The sequence below is a fragment of the Erpetoichthys calabaricus genome, chromosome 9 (assembly GCF_900747795.2).
Source record: "Erpetoichthys calabaricus chromosome 9, fErpCal1.3, whole genome shotgun sequence".
NCBI classification, from domain to species: domain Eukaryota; kingdom Metazoa; phylum Chordata; class Cladistia; order Polypteriformes; family Polypteridae; genus Erpetoichthys; species Erpetoichthys calabaricus.
Genome location: NC_041402.2, coordinates 106922452 through 106944866, shown reverse-complemented (window position 1 = coordinate 106944866; position 22415 = coordinate 106922452). Strand labels below are relative to the sequence as shown.

General features: G+C 38.8%; 1 protein-coding gene across 1 annotated transcript in view; it reads right to left on the bottom strand.

Moving 5' to 3' along the window:
* rfwd3 (ring finger and WD repeat domain 3) overlaps positions 1 to 22415 on the bottom strand; it is a 134600-nt gene that overhangs the window by 37471 nt on the left and 74714 nt on the right. Inside the window, exon 8 of the mRNA XM_051931541.1 lies at positions 16201 to 16429. Within this exon, the coding sequence (XP_051787501.1) occupies positions 16201 to 16429 (229 nt within the window). The remainder of the gene's footprint in view (positions 1 to 16200; positions 16430 to 22415) is intronic.

The window sequence follows — 22415 nt, the reverse complement described above, 5'->3', positions numbered from 1 at the left end:
CTTGTGCTTGAGGCAGCCTCCATAATTCAATTGTTTGTGATGAAAATTAGAGGTGGAATATACATAGTCAGATTCTCAAGCTCTTGTTTTAGGAGACTTCATCCATTAAAATCTGAGCCAAAATTTGTAGTGTTGCTAGATCGATAGCTAGATAGATAATTAATCCCCAAGGGGAAATTCACATAGATTATGCAAATGTCTCAAATGTGTGTGAAGTGGAGTCTGCCTTTTACCTTGGCTAGTTGGATCCTAACAAAGGATTTATCATTCCCTCACACAGACAGACACTAAAGCCCGCAAAGCAGCTATAAAAACTGTCTGGCATGGCCAAGGCAAACATTAAGGAACTGTGTAAACATCACCAACTTAAACATGTTTAAAGATGCTTGCTTTGATTTTAATGTGCTGAAACATTACTATGAAAATGTCCATGGGTGTTTCCTGCCTTGTGACCAGTGCTCCTGGCAAGGTTATTATAGTTAACAAAAACTAAAATCAAAACTGAAATTATTATTAAAAAAACATTTTTGGAAACTGAAATAAAATAAAACTGAAAAACTAAAACTAAATGAAACTATTAAAGTAACTGGAAAGACTAACTGAAATAAAATAATAATTTACTAAACATAATTTTAGTTTTCATTTTTGAATGAATATTCTTGCTGTTAGTTTTTAACCCTTATAACTTTTAACTCTAAAACTGAAAGTTATCCACCACAAGCTGCCCGGACATATTCATCCAGTGAATGGTGGCTGGTGAAGGAGGCCGGGTGTTCACACAGCATTTTCAGTGACAGAGTAAGCTGAATACACGCGTAAAGCCTGTGAATAGAAAGCAATTTACATGCCGCCTTTCTTTGCACTTGTTGTATATCAAGATGCAATTCAAATGCCTGAAATTGGAATGTGCTGGCCAACAAAAACTTTACCGTTTGGACAAAATATCACGAGTGAGTAACATTTCAGTTTATTTCTCGGGTGCCTGCTTTTTGTTGACAGTAATTCAAGTATACTAATAATGAAAAAAATTTGACCTCGATATTTTGATGAACCTTGACGTTTTAGACCTCCCAGATTCCGAAAATACAATTTTTTTGGAATTATGTCTGTGTGTGTGTAAAAACATGATATCTCAAAAACACAACTACCATATATGCTCATGTACAAGTCGGTTCTTGAAACCCGAAAAATCGATCATAAAATCAGACCCCGACTTATATGCCTGTTCAAAAATACAATTTTTTTTTTTTTTTTTAACATCTTCATGCTTCCTCCAATCTTGCATCTGTTTCTCAGATGCATCGAATTTTGTTGCAGCAGCGCAGTTACCAATTTTTTGTTTCTTCAACGACGTTTAATTTAAAAACAGCTTCATATTTTCTTCTGATCGAAAGCTCCATCGTAGATAAGGGATACTCTTAAGATAAAGGTGTATGAGGGTGTGAGATACAAAAAACACAAATCAGTGCAAACATTGCTTCTGAATAGTTCGGGTATTCTGACACAATAGAGAGAGAGAGAGAGAGAGAGAGAGGGGGGGGGGGGTGTTAGGAGCGCAAGTCAGTGTGCTCCATGGTTACTCTCTCAGATGGGTGTCAGCATATCATAATCCCTTGTACCAACAGTTTGAGCTTTCCACATTCGACTTATACGATCGACATTATAGAATACCAGAAATTAAATTGTAAAATCAAGTCCCGACTTATCCGCAGGAGAACTTATACGTGAGTATATATGGTAGATAGATGGATGAAATTTGGCACGTGGTTGTTACACCAGAATTGTAGATCTGTATTAACTTTTGGGCCAAATCCATCAACCGGAAGTGGTACTTTACCTGAACACATACTCAATTTTGTTTTATTCATGCAACTGTAGAGTCCGATTTATTCAACTTTACTTTCATAATAATTGTTCATTATATTATTAATTCGATTTGATGTTGATGGTTCTTTAATGTATATAATATAAATCATTGTCTTGTGGTTTACTCCTCAAATATCCATCCCCATATCTGAGTACACTAGAAAGTCTAGGGGAGACCACCCCCAATTTTTAAAAATAAAAAACGGCAATGATTGAGAGACTGACTGGGTCATCATACAAGATCAGCATATTGTTGCTGACCAATCACTTTTGCTTTAAAAATATTGTTTAACAACAAAGCGATACAAGCCTGGTAAAATTCTCGAGTTGACAATGTCTCCACTGAACTACAGGTAGCTAGGCAAAGAGAGTCTGCCAAGTGATGAAAAGCTAAACATACTAATTTGTTTTTGCATTTATTCTATACTAGCAAAATACCCGCGCTTCGCAGCGGTGAAGTACTGCTTTAAAATATTAAATAATAAACTGAGGGAAAATGTACCAATAATTATTTGTTAAGGATCTCTTTGTATACCACATTGTCAGTTCGGCCCTCCGGTTGTAATATGACCAAGCTGTGTGCTGAGCTTACTCTTGAGCATGCAACGTATAGTTGGCCATGTGAAAAGCAATCTTGCCTCAAATTAATGCCAACCTTTTGTAGGGTCTGTCCCTGAGACTTATTAATTGTCATTGCGAAGCAGAGCCTTACTGGAAATTGGAGGCGTTTGAATTGAAATGGGAGATCAGAGGGTATAACGGGGATGCGAGGAATAAAAACTCTCTCCCCTGAGCCACCGCCAGTAAAAATAGTTGCCTCAGTCTGGTTAAATGGAAAAGAAAGAAAAGGGAAAGCGCATGTTTCTAATATGCTTAATTTCACAATGCTTGTGGGTATACAATATTTTTTGTTGTTCCATTGTCTATGCAGAATGTTAGACTGAATAATATTGTTACGTTCGTAGACGTCTTTGTTTTTGGCTGCAAGAATAGCTTGTTCACTCAGCCAATCGTGATTCTTATAATTGGTTTGAATATTGGGAAATACTTTTTCAACCAATTCTTCTTTTGACGTCACTAAATTGCAGAAGTTATGAGGCAATGAAATTCGTCCTGAGGTCAGTTCAACCGGCACCTTTCCGTTCCCAATTTCCAGATTTCTCCAACCCCGTTATTGACAGTTTGCATTATTTGATTGTAAATGCCTTTTTGCTGAAGCGTTAGCTTAGGAATATTTGATTGCACATACGACAAAAGATCACCTGTGCTGTAATTTTGTTCACGACGCAATTCTACATCGAATGAAGCAGCAGCAGATCGATTCGGTGATGGCATTCCCAATTGATTGAGAACTTTGTTTGCGATTTCTAAGCACAAATCTTCAATTATTATCAACGCTTAGTTGTAGATGTCTGCTGTGACATTCATGTTTATATTTGAATTTTACTTGCGTATTCGACGGAAAACATCTTCAGCCATGTGCGATTTATATTTCTCCCATAACTATGTTGGAGATGAAGGAGAGCAGGCGGTCAATATGACTGCAAACAATTCACGAATTTGATTTGGATGTGACGTGTTGCACACGTCATTAATGTATACATCCCAGTATCGGTCGTTCTCCAATAAATTCAGAGCTGGACATGTACTTCGGAAAGTGGCATGTGTAACGCCGTTGACAATTCTCTATTGCTGGAAAGACGTTGGACCGGGCACATTTACCAACAGCATGTGAACAAAGAAGCATTCATCTTGATTGGGATGCACGGTGTACAGTCTGCCTATCGTAGTTTCTTTGAATATGCCAGGTTGTCAGTTGACTCGCTCTCCTCGTTTGCGTTGTTCAAATGATTTTCTACTCGCATTCCATGTGTAATACGTAGGCACTTCCGAATATAGCAGTGTTTTCGCAAACGTGTCATTTTGACATAACGTAAAGAAAGCAGTTAACGTTGTAGCCAGTGGATTCAGGGCTATTTGTTGCACATTAGCAGCTGTGAAATAAACGCGTTGTCCATTTTCTAGATGTACTGCTAAGTGAACAACATCTGGACTTCGTTCATGTATGGGAAATGAAAGACTTCGCCATACAGTTTCATTGCTGCTTATGTGTCTTCCAGCCTAATACTGTGCGATTTCATCGATATGTATGACTGCATTCCTATCATTTCTTTCTGGTTGCACGCCAAAAACTGCCATGTCGCTGCCTTTATTCACGTACTTACAAATGTATTTGATCAAAACATTGAAACAGAATTGTAAAATATTTAGTATGGCGTGTGTTGCCTTTACGTCCAACAGATGACGCTGTGTTTTTTAAAAAAAAGCATGTTTTCACCTGTCACAGGTGTGACATCTATATAACATGTATATAAAAACACGCGCGTATTCGAATGCAACGTTGTATCAAAATTTCAAAGCAATTGGTGAAGAACTTTCGGAGATTTAAGGTTTTGAACAAATGAATATCATGGTGGATTTTACTATTTTGTGTAGGGCAGGGTCAGTCTGTGGATCAGGAATTTCCGCACGGATGACTTGATCGATGAGAGCTGGTTTAATCCTATCCTTTAGCCACAATAGAATGTGCGCATGGGGAATACCTCGCTTTTGCCACTCTATCGTGTACATGTAGCAATTTGTACAGCCGAAAATGTTACTCTTCGTGAGCAAGTCTATCATTTTTCGAATCTTGAGATGAAATACACGACTGATAAGGTCGTGGCGATCGTGAGGTTTTTGACGTGGAAGGAGAATTTCAGTGACGTCAGGCCATTTAGGATTGCAAGTAAATGTGATGAATAAGTCAGGGCGGCCATAATGACGTACGTATGTCATTGCGTCTTGTGTACGCTCGTGCATATAGCGAGGTCCTCCAGTGAAGGAAGATGGTAATATCACAGCTTGACCAAGTTCTATTAAATCAGTGTCGTTTTTGTCAATAGCATCTTTTAAGTGAACGTAATTAGGTCAGGAAGCTTACGTAAAAGAGTGACAGAGACTTTACCACCGTTACAGCACAAACCAGGAGACTCGCATTTCCACTTCTGAGCTTGACAATAGTCACAGTGAACATCCATGGATCCAATGTGTACTGTTTTGTCAGACTCATAATGCATGTTTGGGTCGTACGGAAATCCACAATTGGCTTTTTTGAGCCAAACCTGTTGTTTTTGTATGAGCCGCTTTTCATTATTGGGATCGTATCTAGAAACAGAAGCTCTATTAACTTGTGGATTTGCCTCCATGTATTTAGCGACAGAGTCCCTATGAACTTGTGGATTCGCTTGCAAGTATTTAGCGACAGCGTCCCTATTAACTTGTGGATGTGCTTGCGAGTATTTAGCGACAGCGTCCCTATTAACTTGTGGATGTGCTTGCGAGTATTTAGCGACAGCGTCCCTATTAACTTGTGGATGTGCTTGCAAGTATTTAGCCACAGCATCCCTATGAACTTGTGGATTTGCTTATGAATATAGCGACAGCGTCCCTATTAACTTGTGGATGTGCTTGCGAGTATTTAGCGACAGCGTCCCTATTAACTTGTGGTTGTGCTTGCGAGTATTTAGCCACAGCGTCCCTATGAACTTGTGGATTTGCTTATGAATATGCTAAGCACAGTCCTTCACCCACGAATATTTACCTTATATGGGCAGGCACTCAATCACGTGGGAGGCGTGATGATGCAAGATGCAACCGCCTCACACGGCGACCGAGCTGCCCGCTATGGCCATATACAGTATACGAAAGTAGGTTCCAGTTATGACCGTTACGCTTTGAATTTTGAAATGAAACCTGTCTAACTTTTGTAAGTAAGCTGTAAGGAATGAGCCTGCCAAATTTCAGCCTTCCACCTACACGGGAAGTTGGAGAATTAGTGATGAGTGAGTGAGTGAATGAGTGAGGGCTTTGCCTTTTATTAGTATAGATTGATTAATTTAGGTTTTTTAGTTCATATTCACAGCTTAAAATACCTGATATTGTGAAAATAATCCAGTAGCAGAATGCTTTAAAATATCTGTCCCCATTTTTTCAATGTTTCTCTCTCAAAGCAGATAGTTGAAATATCATACATATTGCATACCAGAGATTTTTCCTGTCTTGCATCCAAACCTGCTTGGGTAGGCTCCAGGTTCCTGTGATCCTGCTCTGGATAAACAGGTTTAGATAATGTATATATTCTTCTTAATCTCAGATGCTGTCTGTCTGGCACTAACTCTCTCTCAATCTTTCCTAGGGCACGAAGCGGAAGCAAACAATGGCTGACAGTGAGATGGACTGCATTGTCAAAGAACTCCAGTGTCTCGACATCCAGATCCAGAAACTCCTGTCCAGACAGAGGTACCTGAGAGATCTGAAGGCTCGTCTGCAGCAAAAATCATCCCCAACATTTGAAATCGACGCAGCACATCAAGGTTCAATAACATCGACTTCACGCTGTGCCGCTCACCTCCAAGGCCAAGTGAGCTTTATCCCCGCACCTCGTCGTCGGAGCGACGACATCAACAATGAAGACCTTGGCTTGTTTCAGCTATCCAGGAGGGGGTTTAAGGCTAGAACACCTCCATCGGCACAGGCAAGCATCTTCACCCAGAACCGGTTCGACCCTCTCCGCGCCCCCAGTTTGCCTTCAACCCCGGGTGATGTATTTGTGATTGGAGATTCAATCGTATGAAACCTAAAAATCTCATGCCCTAATAAGAAATCTTTTGTCTCTTGTTTTCCTGGTGCTCGTGTCCGAGGTGTATGAGACGTGCGCCGACAGTCTCCGAGAGGCACAAGAACAGGGCAGTGGGATCCATTGTAATACATGCCGGGGTAAAGGACGTGAAATACCAACAGTTGGAGATTCTCAAGGCAGATTTCACAGCACTAATCAAAGCCACAAAGGAGAGGACCCCAGGACCTGCAAGAATCTTCATCTCAGGTCCCCTACCTCTCGTTAGAAGATTGAACGAGTATTACAGTCGTCTGCTGGGATTAAACATCTGGCTGAAAGGCTTCAGTGAGAGTCAAAAATCAGGTTCGTAGACAACTGGGACCTCTTCTGGGAGAGGCTGTGTTTCTTCAAGCGGGATGGTCTGCATCCAAATAGATTCGCCGTCCGGGTCCTCTCCGAAAACATTGTTAAGGTAATTCGTCTTTCTTGACTCCGTTTCTACTCCTAACCCTTTCTGTAATGCTTTGCTAGGACATGATAATTCTGTAACAAAATCTTCCTCAAAAGTGCACTGCATTACTACTCTAATAACTAACCTCAATGCATGTAAAAAATCTAGGCAGTGCGGCATAAACATGAATAATTTAATTACAATTACAGCTCTAGATGAACAATGTATTAAAACTATAAAAACAGATTACAGATTAAATAAAAAATACACACAGAGCAGCTCTAATAAAAATAACTTAATTTCTATCTCGAATACCCATAACACACATACAATTCAGCTCTGCTCTTCCAAAACATTAAATATGGCTTTATTAAATGTCAGAGCATTAACCAACAGGACATTTTCCATCAACGACCTTATTAGTGATAGGAAAATTGATTTTATTGCACTAAGTGAAACATGGCTTAGCTCTGATGGCGCGGCTGTTTTAATCGAAACTGCGCCTCTGAATTACAGCTTTGCTCATGCGGATCGCCAAGGTAAGAAAGGCGGTGGTTTAGCAAACATTTACTGGAGCTGGTTAAAGCGTAAAGATGTCAGTTTTGGTAAATTCAAGTCCTTTAAGTATCTTGCTGTTGTTATTCATGAAGTTTCTCAGTTTCTAGTATTATCTGTGTATAGACCTCCTAAATGCAATGTGTCTTTCTTTGAGGAATTCTCAGACTTGGTCTCAATTATAATTACTAACTATGACATGTTCCTTACAGTTGGTGACTAAGTTTCATATCGATAATCAGTGTGACCCAAAAGTAAAAGAATTTATGAACCTCCTGGACTCTTGATTTGAGACAGCACGTTAGTCAGCTTACACACAAAGCAGGTCATACGTTAGACTTAGTAATTACTAAAGGACTAAAAGTTGATGTGAAACAGATCATTGATATTGGTCTATCAGACCATTTTCTTTTACTATTTAATATAGAAATAATGATAGAAAATATTCACGAGAAGCATATGGTTAAAAAACGCTTCTTTGATTCATCAGCAGCTCAAAATTTACAAACATTCTAAGCAACCAGTCCATTTGTAGTGCTAACTACAATAGCGAGGATAACGTAAATAGCAAGGTGGAAAATTTTAATACTAAGGCGAGGAGCTGCTGCTGACATAGTCGCACCTGAAAAGACAGTTAAATCTTCTAGCATGGTTATACCATGGAAGACCCAAGGTGTGTCTGATTTAAAGAGAACATGCCGGAGAGCTGAGTGTAAATGGAGAAAAACTAAACTATCCACTATGAGCTATTGAAGGTTAACATAACAGAATACAACAACATAGTCCATCTTGAGAGGCGCTGCTATTTCTCTAGAATTATAAATAACAATGCTAGTAATCCCAGAGTCTTATTCTCTACGATTGATCGTCTGCCAAACCCAGGTCACTCTATGGAATGCCTCCAAAATACTTCCATTGAAACTTGAGGCTACTGCTGTATTTTTTAATCAAAAAATTAATGAGATTAGAAATAATATAGTACATCTCCCCAACACTGATCCTCTTAAGCCCCAGTACTCCATTATAAACAAATTTAATTCTTTCACCAGGATAGATATACCTGATTTATATAAAATAATTTCTCAACTGAGACCCTCCACCTGCGCCCTTGACCCAATACCAACAAGATTTTTCAAAGAAGTATCCGGCATGCTAATTGACAGTATTCTTGACATAGTAAACTCGTCATTAGATACGGAGGTCTTCCCAGACTGTCTTAAGACTGCTGTAGTTAAACCCCTACTCAAGAAAAATAATCTTGACTCCTAAGCTTTTGAAAATTTTAGACCTCTCTCTAACTTCCCTTTCTTAAGTAAAATTCTAGAGAAGGCAATCATTATACAGCTAAATGACCACCTCAATAAACATGCCATTCTTGATAAGTTTCAGTCGGGTTTCAGAACAAATCACAGTACAGAAACTGCACTCGTTAAAGTAGTAAATGACTTGCAGGTAAATGCAGACAGAGGCTGTTTATTTGTTCTCATCCTCTTAGATCTGAGTGTCGCATTTGATACCATTGATCACATTATTCTTAGAAATCGCCTTAGTCAGTGGGTGGGCCTCTCTGGCAGTGTCTTAAATTGGTTTGAATCCTACCTAACAGATAGAAAATTCTTTGTTAGTTGTGGTAATTATACTTCAATGACACATGATTTCTATATGGTGTTCCACAAGGCTCTATTCTGGGTCCGCTGCTCTTTTCGATTTACATGCTTCCATTAGGTCAGACTATCTCGGGGCATAACGTGAGCTACCACAGCTATGCTGATGACATGCAACTGTACTTATCAATAGCATCTGATGACCCCCGACTCTATTGATTCACTGACACAATGTCTTACTTGTGTTCCTGAATGGATGAGTAGTAATTTTCTCAAACTAAATAAAGAGAAAACTGAAATTTTAGTGATTGGCAAAAACGGATATAATGAGGGTATTAGAAATAAACTTGATGTATTAGGATTAAAAGTCAAGATGGAGGTAAGGAATTTAGGGATAACTGTTGACTCTGACCTGAATTTTAAATCACATATTAATCAGATCACTAGGACAGCATTTTTTCACTTAAGAAATATAGCAAAAGTTAGACCTCATATTATTGAAAGATGCTGAGAAATTAGTTTACACTTTTGTTTCAGTTGACTAGATTACTAGAACGCACTCCTCTCAGGACTACCAAAAAAAGACATAAAATCGATTGCTAGTGCAGAATGCAGCTGCAAGAATTTTACCTAGGAAAAGAAAATCCAAGCACATTTCTCCAGTTTTGATGTCACTACATTAGTTACCTGTGTCATTCAAAATTGACTTTAAAATACTGCTTATGGTTTACAAAGCCTTAAATAATCTCACTCCATCTTATATTTCAGAATGTGTTACATCTTACACTCCAAATCATAACCTTAGATCTTCAAATTAGTGTTTACTTAGAATTCGAAGAGCTAAACTTAAAAGAAGTGGTGAGGCGGCCTTCTGCTCTGTTATGCACCTAAAATGTGGAACAGTTTGCCATTAGGAATTTGCCAGGCTAATGCAGTGGAGCACTTTAAAACACTGCTGAAAACACATTACTTCCACTAACATTACTGTATTACAAACTAATATATTGTCACGCTTGGAACACAGATTTGCACAGAGACACAGGAGGTTGTAGAAAAAAAGGAACTTCATTCAAAGCACTGTAAACAAACATTTGTCTCTTTTCAAAAGTTTAAACGTGCTCCATGACAAGTCAGAGATGACAGTTCCGCTAGGAGCAGAGAATGTCTGAGAGAGAGAGAGACAAAACAATCAATTCCAAAACTGACAGGTGCTGTACAAAGCTTTTACGTAAGCAGAGTACCCCGCAAGAGGTTTATCGCACGTTATAGCGCAAGTAAGAAGGGTAAGGAGCAATGTGAAGGTAGACTGTCAGCTGTTTTCCCAGGGGCGTCTGTGTTCTCTGAGGGTGCGATCAGCGCTCCAGCTTACTATATATATATATATATATATATATATATATATATATATATATATAAAAAGTAAAATAGAACTGTCTTTGTAAAATAAAAACTAAACTAAAAATACACAATGAAGGAAAACTAAAACTAAACTGAATTTCCAAGTAATCACATCTTGCCCGAAGAAGGGGCCTGAGTTTCCTCGAAAGCTTGCATATTGTAATTTTTTTAGTTAGCTAATAAAAGGTGTAATTTTGCTTGACTTTTCACTACAAGTAAGGTCAGAAAAAATATAGAAATAAAAACTAATATAAAAAGGCAAAACTATAATAACCTTGGCACCTGGAATAGTCTAGAGCAATCCGGGTCTCTAAAATTGGATCAAAAACTACGAATGTATGAATAAATAAACAAATGAATGAGTAAATTAACATTTGCATTAGTTTGTCACAAATGTGGTCCTGTGCATAACAATAAATCTAAGACCTACCAATAAATTAAACTGTAAGAAAAGAAAAACAAAGTTTATAAAAAAAATAGGTGCGGCAAAATTTAAAGCCAGCAAAAAATTAATTTCATGAAGCAGTAAAGATGGTTAGAGGTAAATAATGCAGACAATAAAATAAGCACTAGTTACACCTGCGGTGTCCAACAAGGCATTCAGTTATTTGGAACTACAAAATTAAACGTACTGTTCCAAAAAATGACTCCCCGTTTCCACACAATCACAACAAATTCTACCGAAATCATAATACGCAATGCAATATGAAGCAGCATGCCGTCAGACAACCAGACAAACTGTCTTGATGCCACTTATTATACAGGAGCAGGCTACTTCACATGAGAATAGCAGTACAACACCTGGATGGTGTAGCTAAATAATGACACCACTATACCATCAACCTATATACAGGTAGGTCACATCCTTGTGCCTGATCATTGCTTAATTATTTGTAAACTGACAATTGCATTTCAAATAGGGATTCTGCAAACTTAACCAATAGTGCTGTTGTCACCACTCAATTTAAGATAAGTCAGCAAAAGTGGGATCAATAAAATAAAATCCACTGTTAAGGTCTTTTAAGTAAGGCAAAGAAGACCCCATCTTTAGAGGGCAGTGGCCAGGCTCTAAATATGGTAGAACACAATAAATTCCAGAGTACTATTACAAAACTTGGTGAAAGTCTAAACATCCATTAAAGTGAAGTACACAAAAGTTGTTCTTAAATAAGTTTCACAGCAAACAATAACCCAAAATAGTTCTAGCTATAATCAGCATACGCAAGGTGCATTTTTTGCAATTTGCTTCAAGAAAAAACTGCCATCATTTTTGACTGACAGCAAAATAGCATTCTAAGATGTATATTTTCGGTAAAGAAAGAAAGAATGTGATTCAACTGTAGTATGTCTTAACCAAAGAAAACATGAATCTAGAAAAGCTATTTTATAACAAACCCAAGCTATGCAGATATATAAAAAAGCATTCTAGTGGGATGATTCATGTAGGGAGAGCAAAAATAAATAAATCTATAATAATAAAAGGCAAAGCCCTCACTGACTGATTCACTCACTCACTGACTGACTGACTCACTCATCACTAATTGTCCAACTTCCCGTGTAGGTGGAAGGCTGAAATTTGGCAGGCTCATTCCTTACAGCTTACTTACAAAAGTTAGGCAGGTTTCATTTCGAAATCCAAAGCGTAACTGTCATAACTGGAACCTCTTTTTTGGCCATATACAGTAATGGACTGCAACTCACTGGCCGTGGGAGGCGGGGTTGTGGGGGTTGCGTATCGCGTCATCACGCCTCCCACGTAATCACGTGAACTGACTGTGAAGGAGAAAGGACGGCCTTATATGGTGTTCGTTTATAAAACAGCGGACAGGCGACGTCAGCGCAAGAGGCGAAGCCACCATTTAAAAAGGTTTACTTTTCTTCTTAATAAAAATTTTAAAGCAGTACTTCGCCACTGCGAAGCGCGGGTATTTTGATATATATCAAAATATATCGCGTCATCACGCCTCCCACGTAAGCACGTGAACTGACCCGCTGCCGTTTGCAATGCCATATTCGCGAGATACAAGTTTAATGAGAAGACACGAGGTATAAACAACAGTTTGGATCACATTGTAACAGAGTTAATATTGCTGTAGCGAGAAACTTTTAACTGCCGGGTCTTAGCTAACATTAAATAAACCCGTGGACATCGCAACATCACACAAGAGACCGGCTCACGTGAAGTGACTGAACGCAGCAGGAGTGATCACTTCCATGAATCAAACCTGTTCAAAAAACACATTACACAATTGATAAGGTACGAAAACATAATGAAAAAAAGCATGGTATAAACCGTAACTTTAAATTAAGTTTATAGAAACGCTCCCGCTACCGTTTGCAATACCATATTAGCACCTGCGAAGCGCGGGGATTTTGCTATATATATTAAACTATTTCAACCATTCTATGATCTGCTTCTCGCAACTGAAAGAGGGCACTGTGGCAGAAGTTAGCCGGCTTGCTGACCAACCACAAGCGTTACCTGGTAGGTAACCACCCATACAATCAGATTGTGAATCAGACTACGAATGCCTGCAATGTAATTACCCCGATCTATATGCTGTCAAATGAACGAACCACACGCCGTGGCACAACGTTAGGGGCTTCGCCTCTACGTCCGAGGTTCAATTCCCGTAAGGAAGTGCAGTGAGTGTGTACGCCTGATGAGCCCACAATTACGGCAAAACACGTGTCGCGTACTATGCATCTTCAAAGCACGGTGTAAACCGTAAGTTTAAATTGAGTTTATAGAAACGCTCCAGCTGCCGTTTGCAATACCATATTCGCGAGATACAAGTTTAATGAGAAGACACGAGGTATAAACGAGACTTTGTAACAGAGTTCAAATTGCTGGAGCGAGAAACTTTTAACTGCCGGGTCATGTCGCGTGTTCTCGGGTAGGTACACCAAAAAATGTATACATTTATGCATGTAATGGGCAAACAAAAAATGTACTATACCCGAAAGCACTGCAGTAGTACTCAATGTATCTTTACTTCTTAAATGTTAATGTTTTACTGTTTAATAATTTATACGCTTCTTATATGTTGTTCAAATTCTTTTATCAAAATACCAGTAACAGCGCACTGCACGATAACGTGGAGTGAATACACTTCACATGACCATTCATGTTATTTATCCTCTTTCTCTGTACGTTTACCATTCGTTTGCTCAGAGGTTGATGCGCTTGCTGCTTAATGAGCAGCTCTTCACCCTAGCGTCCCGCTGCTTCTCTTCTTTCGTCGGCATCTTTTCCCGTTAAAACTGATTAAGTTAGTTTTTGTGTTGCAATAACTTAGTATGGTGCGCACAGCTGTGAGTTGATTCTACAATAAAATAAAATAAAGATAAAAAGAGTAATAAAATCATCACCCTGAAAGCGAATAGTACACGTGACGTAGTATATGTGTACCAAATTTCAAATCAATAGATGAAACGGTTTGTGAGCTACAGGTGATTTAAAATCCTGGACAGACAAACGAATAGCCACGGTAGCGTATTATAGAAGAAAATTTTACTGTTTAATTTATATTTATATGCAATGTGCTTCTTATATATTACTTCATATTCTCATATGATAATGATGTTGATGTTGTTTATATTGATTTCTTTGTTATTGTAAGTGCTCTTTATCTGTGGAAAAATAAATTTGGCAATTAAACTTATTTTATACATACATTTTATTTTTTTCTCTTGCACTCAGTGAGCGAAGCCACTGGGTAATCAGCTATATGTGTATATATATATATATATATATATATATATATATATATATATGTGTGTGTGTGTATATATATGTAGATAGATAGATAGATAGATAGATAGATAGATAGATAGATAGATAGATAGATAGATATACTTTATTAATCCCAATGGGAAATTCACAAAGGCGAGTCCTGGAGTGTAAAACTCCATGCCCACGTTGTAAAAGTAAGTGTGTCCAGGGAACGAATCCACATAAAATAAATTAATACGATAAAGTAATAAAGTAATAGGAGTGATCAATAAATAAAAATAGAAATACAAAAATAAAAGTAGAAAAGTACACATACAGTCATACACGGAGCTGCTGAAAAGGCTGCCACTCTCGGTGGCGCCGGATGTTAATTATGTAGATATGTGTGTGTATATATATATATATATATATATATATATATATATATATATATATATGTATATGTATACAGTGATCCCTCGCTATATCGCGCTTCGCGGCTTCACTCTATCGCGGATTTTATATGTAAGCATATTTAAATATATATCGCGGATTTTTTGCTGGTTCGCGGATTTCTGTGGACAATGGATCTTTTAATTTCTGGTACATGCTTCCTCAGTTGGTTTACCCAGTTGATTTCATACAAGGGACGCTTTTCTTTCTCTCTCTCTTGCGCGGACTATCTGTGATCCTGACGTAGGGGGTGTGAGCAGGGGGGCTGTTCGCACACCTAGACGATACGGACGCTCATCTAAAAATGCTGAAAGATTATCTTCACGTTGCTACCTTCTGTGTGCAGCTTTTAAGTATGCTGCACGGTGCTTCGCATACTTAAAAGCTCAAAGGGCACGTATTGATTTTTGACTTTGTTTCTCTCTCTCTCTCTCTCTGCTCCTGACGGAGGGGGTGTGAGCTGCCGCCTTCAACAGCTTTGTACCGGCGGTGCTTCGCATACCTAAGAGCCAAACAGCCCTATTGATTTGTTTGCTTTACTCTCTGTTTCCTTTGAGAGGAAGATATGTTTGCATTCTTTTAATTGTGAGACAGAACTGTCATCTCTGTCTTGTCATGGAGCACAGTTTAAACTTTTGAAAAAGAGACAAATGTTTGTTTGCAGTGTTTGAATAACGTTCCTGTCTCTCTACAACCTCCTGTGTTTCTGCGCAAATCTGTGACCCAAGCATGACCATATAAAAATAACCATATAAACATATGGTTTCTACTTTGCAGATTTTCTTACTTCGCGGGTGGCTCTGGAACGCAACCCCCGCGATGGAGGAGGGATTACTGTGTATATATATATATATATATATATATATATATACACATACACACACACACACACATTTTCCAACCCGCTGAATCCGAACACAGGGTCACGGGGGTCTGCTGGAGCCAATCCCAGCCAACACAGGGCACAAGGCAGGAACCAATCCCGGCAGGGTGCCAACCCACCGCAGGACACACACAAACACACCCACACCCCAAGCACACACTAGGGCCAATTTAGAATCGCCAATCCACCTAACCTGCATGTCTTTGGACTGTGGGAGGAAACCGGAGCGCCCGGAGGAGCCCCAGATCTCCCAACTGCGAGGCAGCAGCGCTACCCACTGCGCCGCCCTATATGTGTGTGTGTGTGTGTATATATATATATATATATATATGACAGCAACACTCATAACAATGACAACACAATTACATTGACAATCATGTTACGTTATTTTTAAAGTGTTTCCTTTTCTTTTTCATAACCTCTTTAACACACTACTTCTCCGCTGCGAAGCGTGGGTATTTTGCTAATAAATAAATAAAACAAAGTAAGACTTCTAAAGATAAAAGCACATACAAGCAGGATTACTAGTATAGCCTACTATCATGATCACAAGAAATATGTCTTTAAAAGACAAATTTCGGTGAAGGCACTGCAACTCTCACACTGAATTCTCACCTGGTATAAGTGTTGCTTGTGGGGACGGCTGAGATGCCAAAAGACAGCTCAAGGGTTCACAGTAGGCCAAAACCCGACAGTTACCAGTCTGAGACACTAACACAGCTTTAGAAAAGCTATAACGTCTTCCTTGGGCTTGGCTAGAACTATGCAAGAGGCTACAGCCAGGAACAGATCCTGATGAATGGGAAGTGCTGCCTCCTTGTTGCGACATCAATGTCTTTAATTCCTAAAACATTGAGAAAAAAGGAAACATGCATAAATAACTAATATACAGTGGAAATAGTTATCCTACTCTAAAAATACTATATTCAATCAAAGCACAAAATTAAGAAATCTGAAAACTGAAGCTTTTGAACAATAGAATTGCTCTGAAGATATTAAAGCCAACTGAGAAAATCTTGGAAAGTAAAAATGAAACAACAAAATTATCGCAAATATAACCTTTGAGATGATTTTAGAAATTGTGAAAAGCACTGAGCAGTAATAAAAAAAAAATAAATGAACTGCTCAATTAATTGGGGGGGGGTCAGAGTATTGCATTTATAATAGTATTATAAAGTAAGTGTGCACACCAAAAACTCTCATTTTAACCACTGCCATTAGTTCTGTTTAAATACAAGTGTAGCTCTGGCATAGTCGGTTTAGTCTACCTAGTATTCTCACATATACCTGTAAATAAGAAGTTCATAAAAATTTACAAAGTTCTCTCTAAATTTTCCTACCAAGCCATGTGCATAATACTCCTTACTTTATCCACTTCAAGACATTACTTTACCAGTAATACAAGGAATTAAAGATAAACAAAACAAAAAAAAAATCAATCCCCACCTAAGTAAATAGAAAAACAAGAATCAAAATTTGTTTGAATTATAAAATGATTAATAAAATGACAGTTATTAACAGGGTCAGCATGCTTATGCTAATATTAATGAACTCTTGCATGTTTAAAAAAAACTTTGGACATGTCCTATAAATAAGAGTTTTATTATTTTTCTAATTTGAGATAATATAGAATGGTTGGGCTGCTTCCAATTAAGCAAGATAACTCTGCATGCAAGTAGTGTGGTTATAGGTGATTACAATGGATTTATCCTTAAGCATTTTAATGTCACCTAGGAGTACACCAACTATTGCCATTAATGAGTTAGGAGTGATTATAACACTGAGGCTGTCTGAGAGGTATGTAAAGATTTTTGTGCAAACTTATGTTAATTGAGTACATTCCAAGAACATAAGGCCTAGTGAAGCTGGAGCTACTTGGTAGCATTCAGAGATTGGGTCCTGTCCTGGTTATATTTTAGACAATTTTAATACTAAAATCCCTGAAGCGTATGAAAAAATTTGTAATCCCAAGCCACCTTAAATTCCTTTGCACCTCTCCTTATCAGCGTCTTTTGTTTTGCAAATGTGTCGATCAGTAAACACACAGCCTGCTATTCCACCCAACACACCCACAAGAAGGAGCTGAATTCAGTCGTAAAATTCTCAGAGCTCAAGTGTGTTTATCTGCGTGTGAAGTGCCTGGAATTGTGTAGGGTAAATAATAATAAAAGGAAATGCAAGGCAAGAAATGCTGAACACATACCTAAAGCAGAAACTTTTTCCATGTTATACTAATAATGATGTGAAGAGTATAAATAAAGACTTTAGTCCAACTATCAAATAAACATGTGCACTTTTATTCAAGAATATAACCAAAGTAAAAAAAAGAAAAACAAAATCATTCAATTTACATGTTGCTGTCAAGGCATTAAAAACCCAAGCTCAAACGTTAATCGACAGAATGTTGATATGTATTCTTGGATGATGCAGAGGTAAGAACTGCTGCCAGAAGGTTTCCAGGTTCGAGACCGGACGCTCCATGTTTTGAGTAGTCAGCTGTGATTATTACTACTATGATATAGTAAAAATACACATTTGTTGCGAGTCTGTAACACCCAGTGTAAATTTTGGCTACTTGTAAAAGTTAGCGCTTTTTTTTATTATTTAGTTTATTTAGTCAGTGGTACAACGGACTTGCCTCTCCCTATCTGAGTTGATGGCATTTATCTCCATCCTTTTCTTAAGAGCAGCAGTGACCACAGTTGCTGCTGTGGTTGATGCCTGCTCAGAACTATTTGTAGTACCGGCAATCAAAGACATGATGTCCCATGACCGCTATCAGACTATCATGCAGTATTTGGGCTTTGACAACAAATACACCCATGCAGAATGTGTGGAAAAAACAGGTTTGGTGCGATCTTGGACATCTGGTATCATTTTGTTGAAAGCTACATTTTGAGTTACAACTCAAGGGCAAAGACTTTCAGAGTTTGTGGTGATAAAGCTTATGGAGCAGTTTCTGGACAAAGGCAGAACCATAGCAACAGACAGCTTCTTCACAGCACATTTGCTGGCTAATAAACAGCTGCACCGCAACGGAACTCTGCTTGGCACCATAAGTAAAATGTGACTTCCCCCTGCAGCTAAAGTCACTTTAACTCTTTTAGGGCTAATTTTTTTTTTGTTTCTTTTCTCCCAGGGCTGAATATTTTTCCAAAAACTAACATTTTTTAAAAAAGAACACAAAGCAATTGTTTAACATATCAAATCAACAAAAAATATTTACTTTTGACAAATGTTACTGTCTTGCATGTTGTATGAGCCTGCATACTCTATGATTTCACATACATTTTACACAGCAAAGTCTGATCTCGCTCAAAGCAGCCAATTTCAGTCATTGCCACATTGCACTCCTTACAATATGTGTTGCTTTGGTGCCTACTTTTCAATTGTCTGTTGCTGCACTTTCTCATATATATTGTTAGTGTGTACTGTAGAGAGACAAGTCACCCATTTGCCATCGTGCCATGCCACTGCCACCAAGTTTTCTGCCTGCATGAAAACCGTATTGTCACCTATTTTCATCTTCTGAAACTTTAGGAACTTTATATATGGCATTATAGCCTGGCTCACCCTATGGGATTTGCTTCTGTTTATTACAGAAGTGAATAAAACTTTGCAGCAGCACGTACCTAAGCCACCAGGGGACAAAACACGTTTGGACCAATGCTCCCTGAAGTTATATCACCAGTTCTGTCCCATCTCTATTTGTAATGCCACAGCGCGCTTCATCTCGTCTTTCGTTGTGGGTTTCCACTTTGAAAAACCAGAATGCGATGCAAACGTAGCCCGCGATTCAATAAAAATCTCTGCCTACCTGTTTGTCTCGTCTGACAGTAGCTGAAACGCAGCATCAGGAAAGAGCAGCCTGAAGTACAGCAGCTGTTGATCTGTCGTGTCCAACAGCAAGCCATGCCGTCTTGTAAACTCCGGTAGCCAGATCGGCTCTCAACGGATCAATGTCTGTGTATTTATCCCATGCGAACCTTGCCGTAGATGCATCGGCTGCGCAAAGGCACTCAACTGGCAGCAGATCCACTGGCGCGGCATCGGCTGGTGTCTGATCAGCTGATGCCTGCTTCTCACTCTCTTGCTCGATCTCCCGATCACTGCCAATAAAATCCGATTCTGAAAAATCAAGAGTCCGACTCCGCGATAATGCGCAAAACATCGTCTGCCAAGTGTTTTCTTTTCTGCACTTGCTTTGCTCCCTTTTCACATGTCAATGCCATCTTGCCATTGTTTACATTTCGCAACTCACGCACATGCAAGGTTTAGTTGCCGAGTCAACGAGTCTAGCATTCCTCCTGTGACGTGACAGTGAGATTTGTCGCCATTAACAGCTGATTGTCGCCCTCTATCCCTGGATGTCGACTTTTGTCGACATTCGCCTTCAACCCCTCCCGTCGACAAAAGTCGACATCCGCCCTAAAAGAGTTAATACAAGAGCAATTCTCCATGCTAGTGTTTAGATCTGGAAGTACCATGCTGTAATGTAAATTGAATGTGTTTTTTTTTTTTTTTTTATTATTTAACTTTGGTTATATTCTTGAATAAAAGCACACGTGTTTATTTGATATTTGGACTAAAGTCTTCACACATTATACACTTCACACCATTATTAGTATAATATGGAAAAAGTTTCTGCTTTAGGTATGTGTTCAGCATTTCTTGCCTCGAATTTCCTTTCATCCTACACTTTACACAGATCGTGGACACCGAACACACAAGAAATGCATGTATTCCAAATAACGATACATTATTTACCCTATACAACTCCAGGCACCTCACATGCAGCCTTTAAACAGATAAGGAGCCTTGGCTTGAGCTGGGAGAACTTCTTGCCCGAATTGAGCTCCTTCAAGGGGTGTGGGGATGAGACAGCAAGCTGCTTATGCTGATCAATACATTTACAAAACAAAAGACTCTGATGGAGAGGTGCGAAGAATTTAAGGTGGGCCGGGATTACGAGTTTTTTCATAGACTTCAGGGATTCTAGTGTTAACAGCAGATCAAAGCATGCCTACTCATCATCATCTTTAGCATTTATCATCTATAAACGCATCTATAGCATTTATGACTTTAGCAGTCATCTTTAGCATTTATTTTGAACTTGAGATATTACTTCCAAAAAAAAAAAAAAAAAATCTACAAATAGTGTCCCAGCGACACTGCCAGACTTCTTCCAGAAAGATTGACATGCAGAAACAAACATGGTACTTACAGAGATTCAACTCAGAGGCCTACACACCACTCTAAATCCCATAGCCTGTCTCCTACTCCTTCACTGGTAACCTGTTTCAACTCAGGTGGGGAAAAAAGTTGAATACACAAACTACTGATCATTAGTAAAACAAGAATGATTCTACTTCTGGATGAACTAAATCTATTTGTTCTGATATTAGGAAATTGATTACTGCACTTAAACAAGACATAGCAGATATTGCAGAATGCATGTCACATATAGAAACAATAATGTCTGAGTTTGTAAATGCTCATAACGAAATTGTAATGGTTTCTAATGAAATGGAGGAGACAATAGCAAGCTGTCTGGCAAGACTACTGATTTGGAAGATGGCTCCAGACGGAATAATTTTTGACTGAGAGGGATCACTGAGGATATAGGTAATATGCAGATGCCAAAATATTTACATTTTTATCACATTAAAGACCGCAAACAGCAAGAAGCAGAAAACTCCTCCAGACCCTTACAGCGAGGTAACGATTTTCACAGATCTTTCACCAGCGACTTTGGCTAGAAGAGGAGAATCTGTTCTTTATGCCATTAGGGCAGTCCATGACAGTCGACATGTCTAGTCGAGCCGCAACTGCCACAACACTGGCAAGACTGAGCTGTATGAGGCCTCATCTGCTGTACTGATGCTCGAGACTGACAGTCAGATGCACAGTTACACTCTGCACCCTGTGGCTCACTCACTGTCTGAACAGCAGTTAAGGTATTCACAGGAGGCATCTGTGCTTCAGTGATTTTATGTGCACATTAAGAAGCAGATTCTATTTGGCAAGCAATAGTCAAAACTTTAGAATGTGCTAAGTCATCATCCTCCAAAAGAAGCCTCTCACGCACCAGAGGAAGAGTACTTTTTTCAATCAGTTGGTCTCTAATCATTTCATCACAAAGAAGGCCAAATTTACAAGACTTGGATAAACCCTTTAAATCAGCAACATACTGTGAAACAGACTCGCCAGCATGCTGTGTCCGCTGATGGAACTTTAGCCATTTTGAAAGGACGCTCTGCTTTTTTGTAAAGTGCTCATCAAGGAGCCCAATAGGAGCTTCATATTTGTCGGCGTTGCACAGAGTCTGGAAGATGCAGAGTCCTTCTGAGCCTAGACAATGCAGGAGAATAGCACTGGCATTGGCAACTATGTCCAAACCCACTGCAAGCAGGTATGTTTGAAACAAAGACTTCCATCTGTCCTATGGGACGGTTGGTTCAACTGGCTAAGGCAAGAAATGCAGGGGAGGTGGCAGTGAAACAAGCAGAACATTTTCAGCCATCCTCGTTCGCCAACTGTAGTGTTTTTAGGCTGAAGTAGAGATGCACACAGAATAATGTTTCAAATGGTGTTTATTTTGTAATTCTGTCCAACTAACTCTTCGTACAGCATTCAAAAAATTACCCTAGGTTCTTGTCTATAAGCCGGACTCATGTATAAGCCGGAGACCAAAAATCATACGAATTTTTAAAATAAAATCGTATCATAGATAAGCCGGACTCATGGATAAGCCGAACGTACTATAACCTATAACTAATAGAAGGGAGGGAGGTCAGTGGTCTCACTCGCACCCATTTAATTTCTTTAAG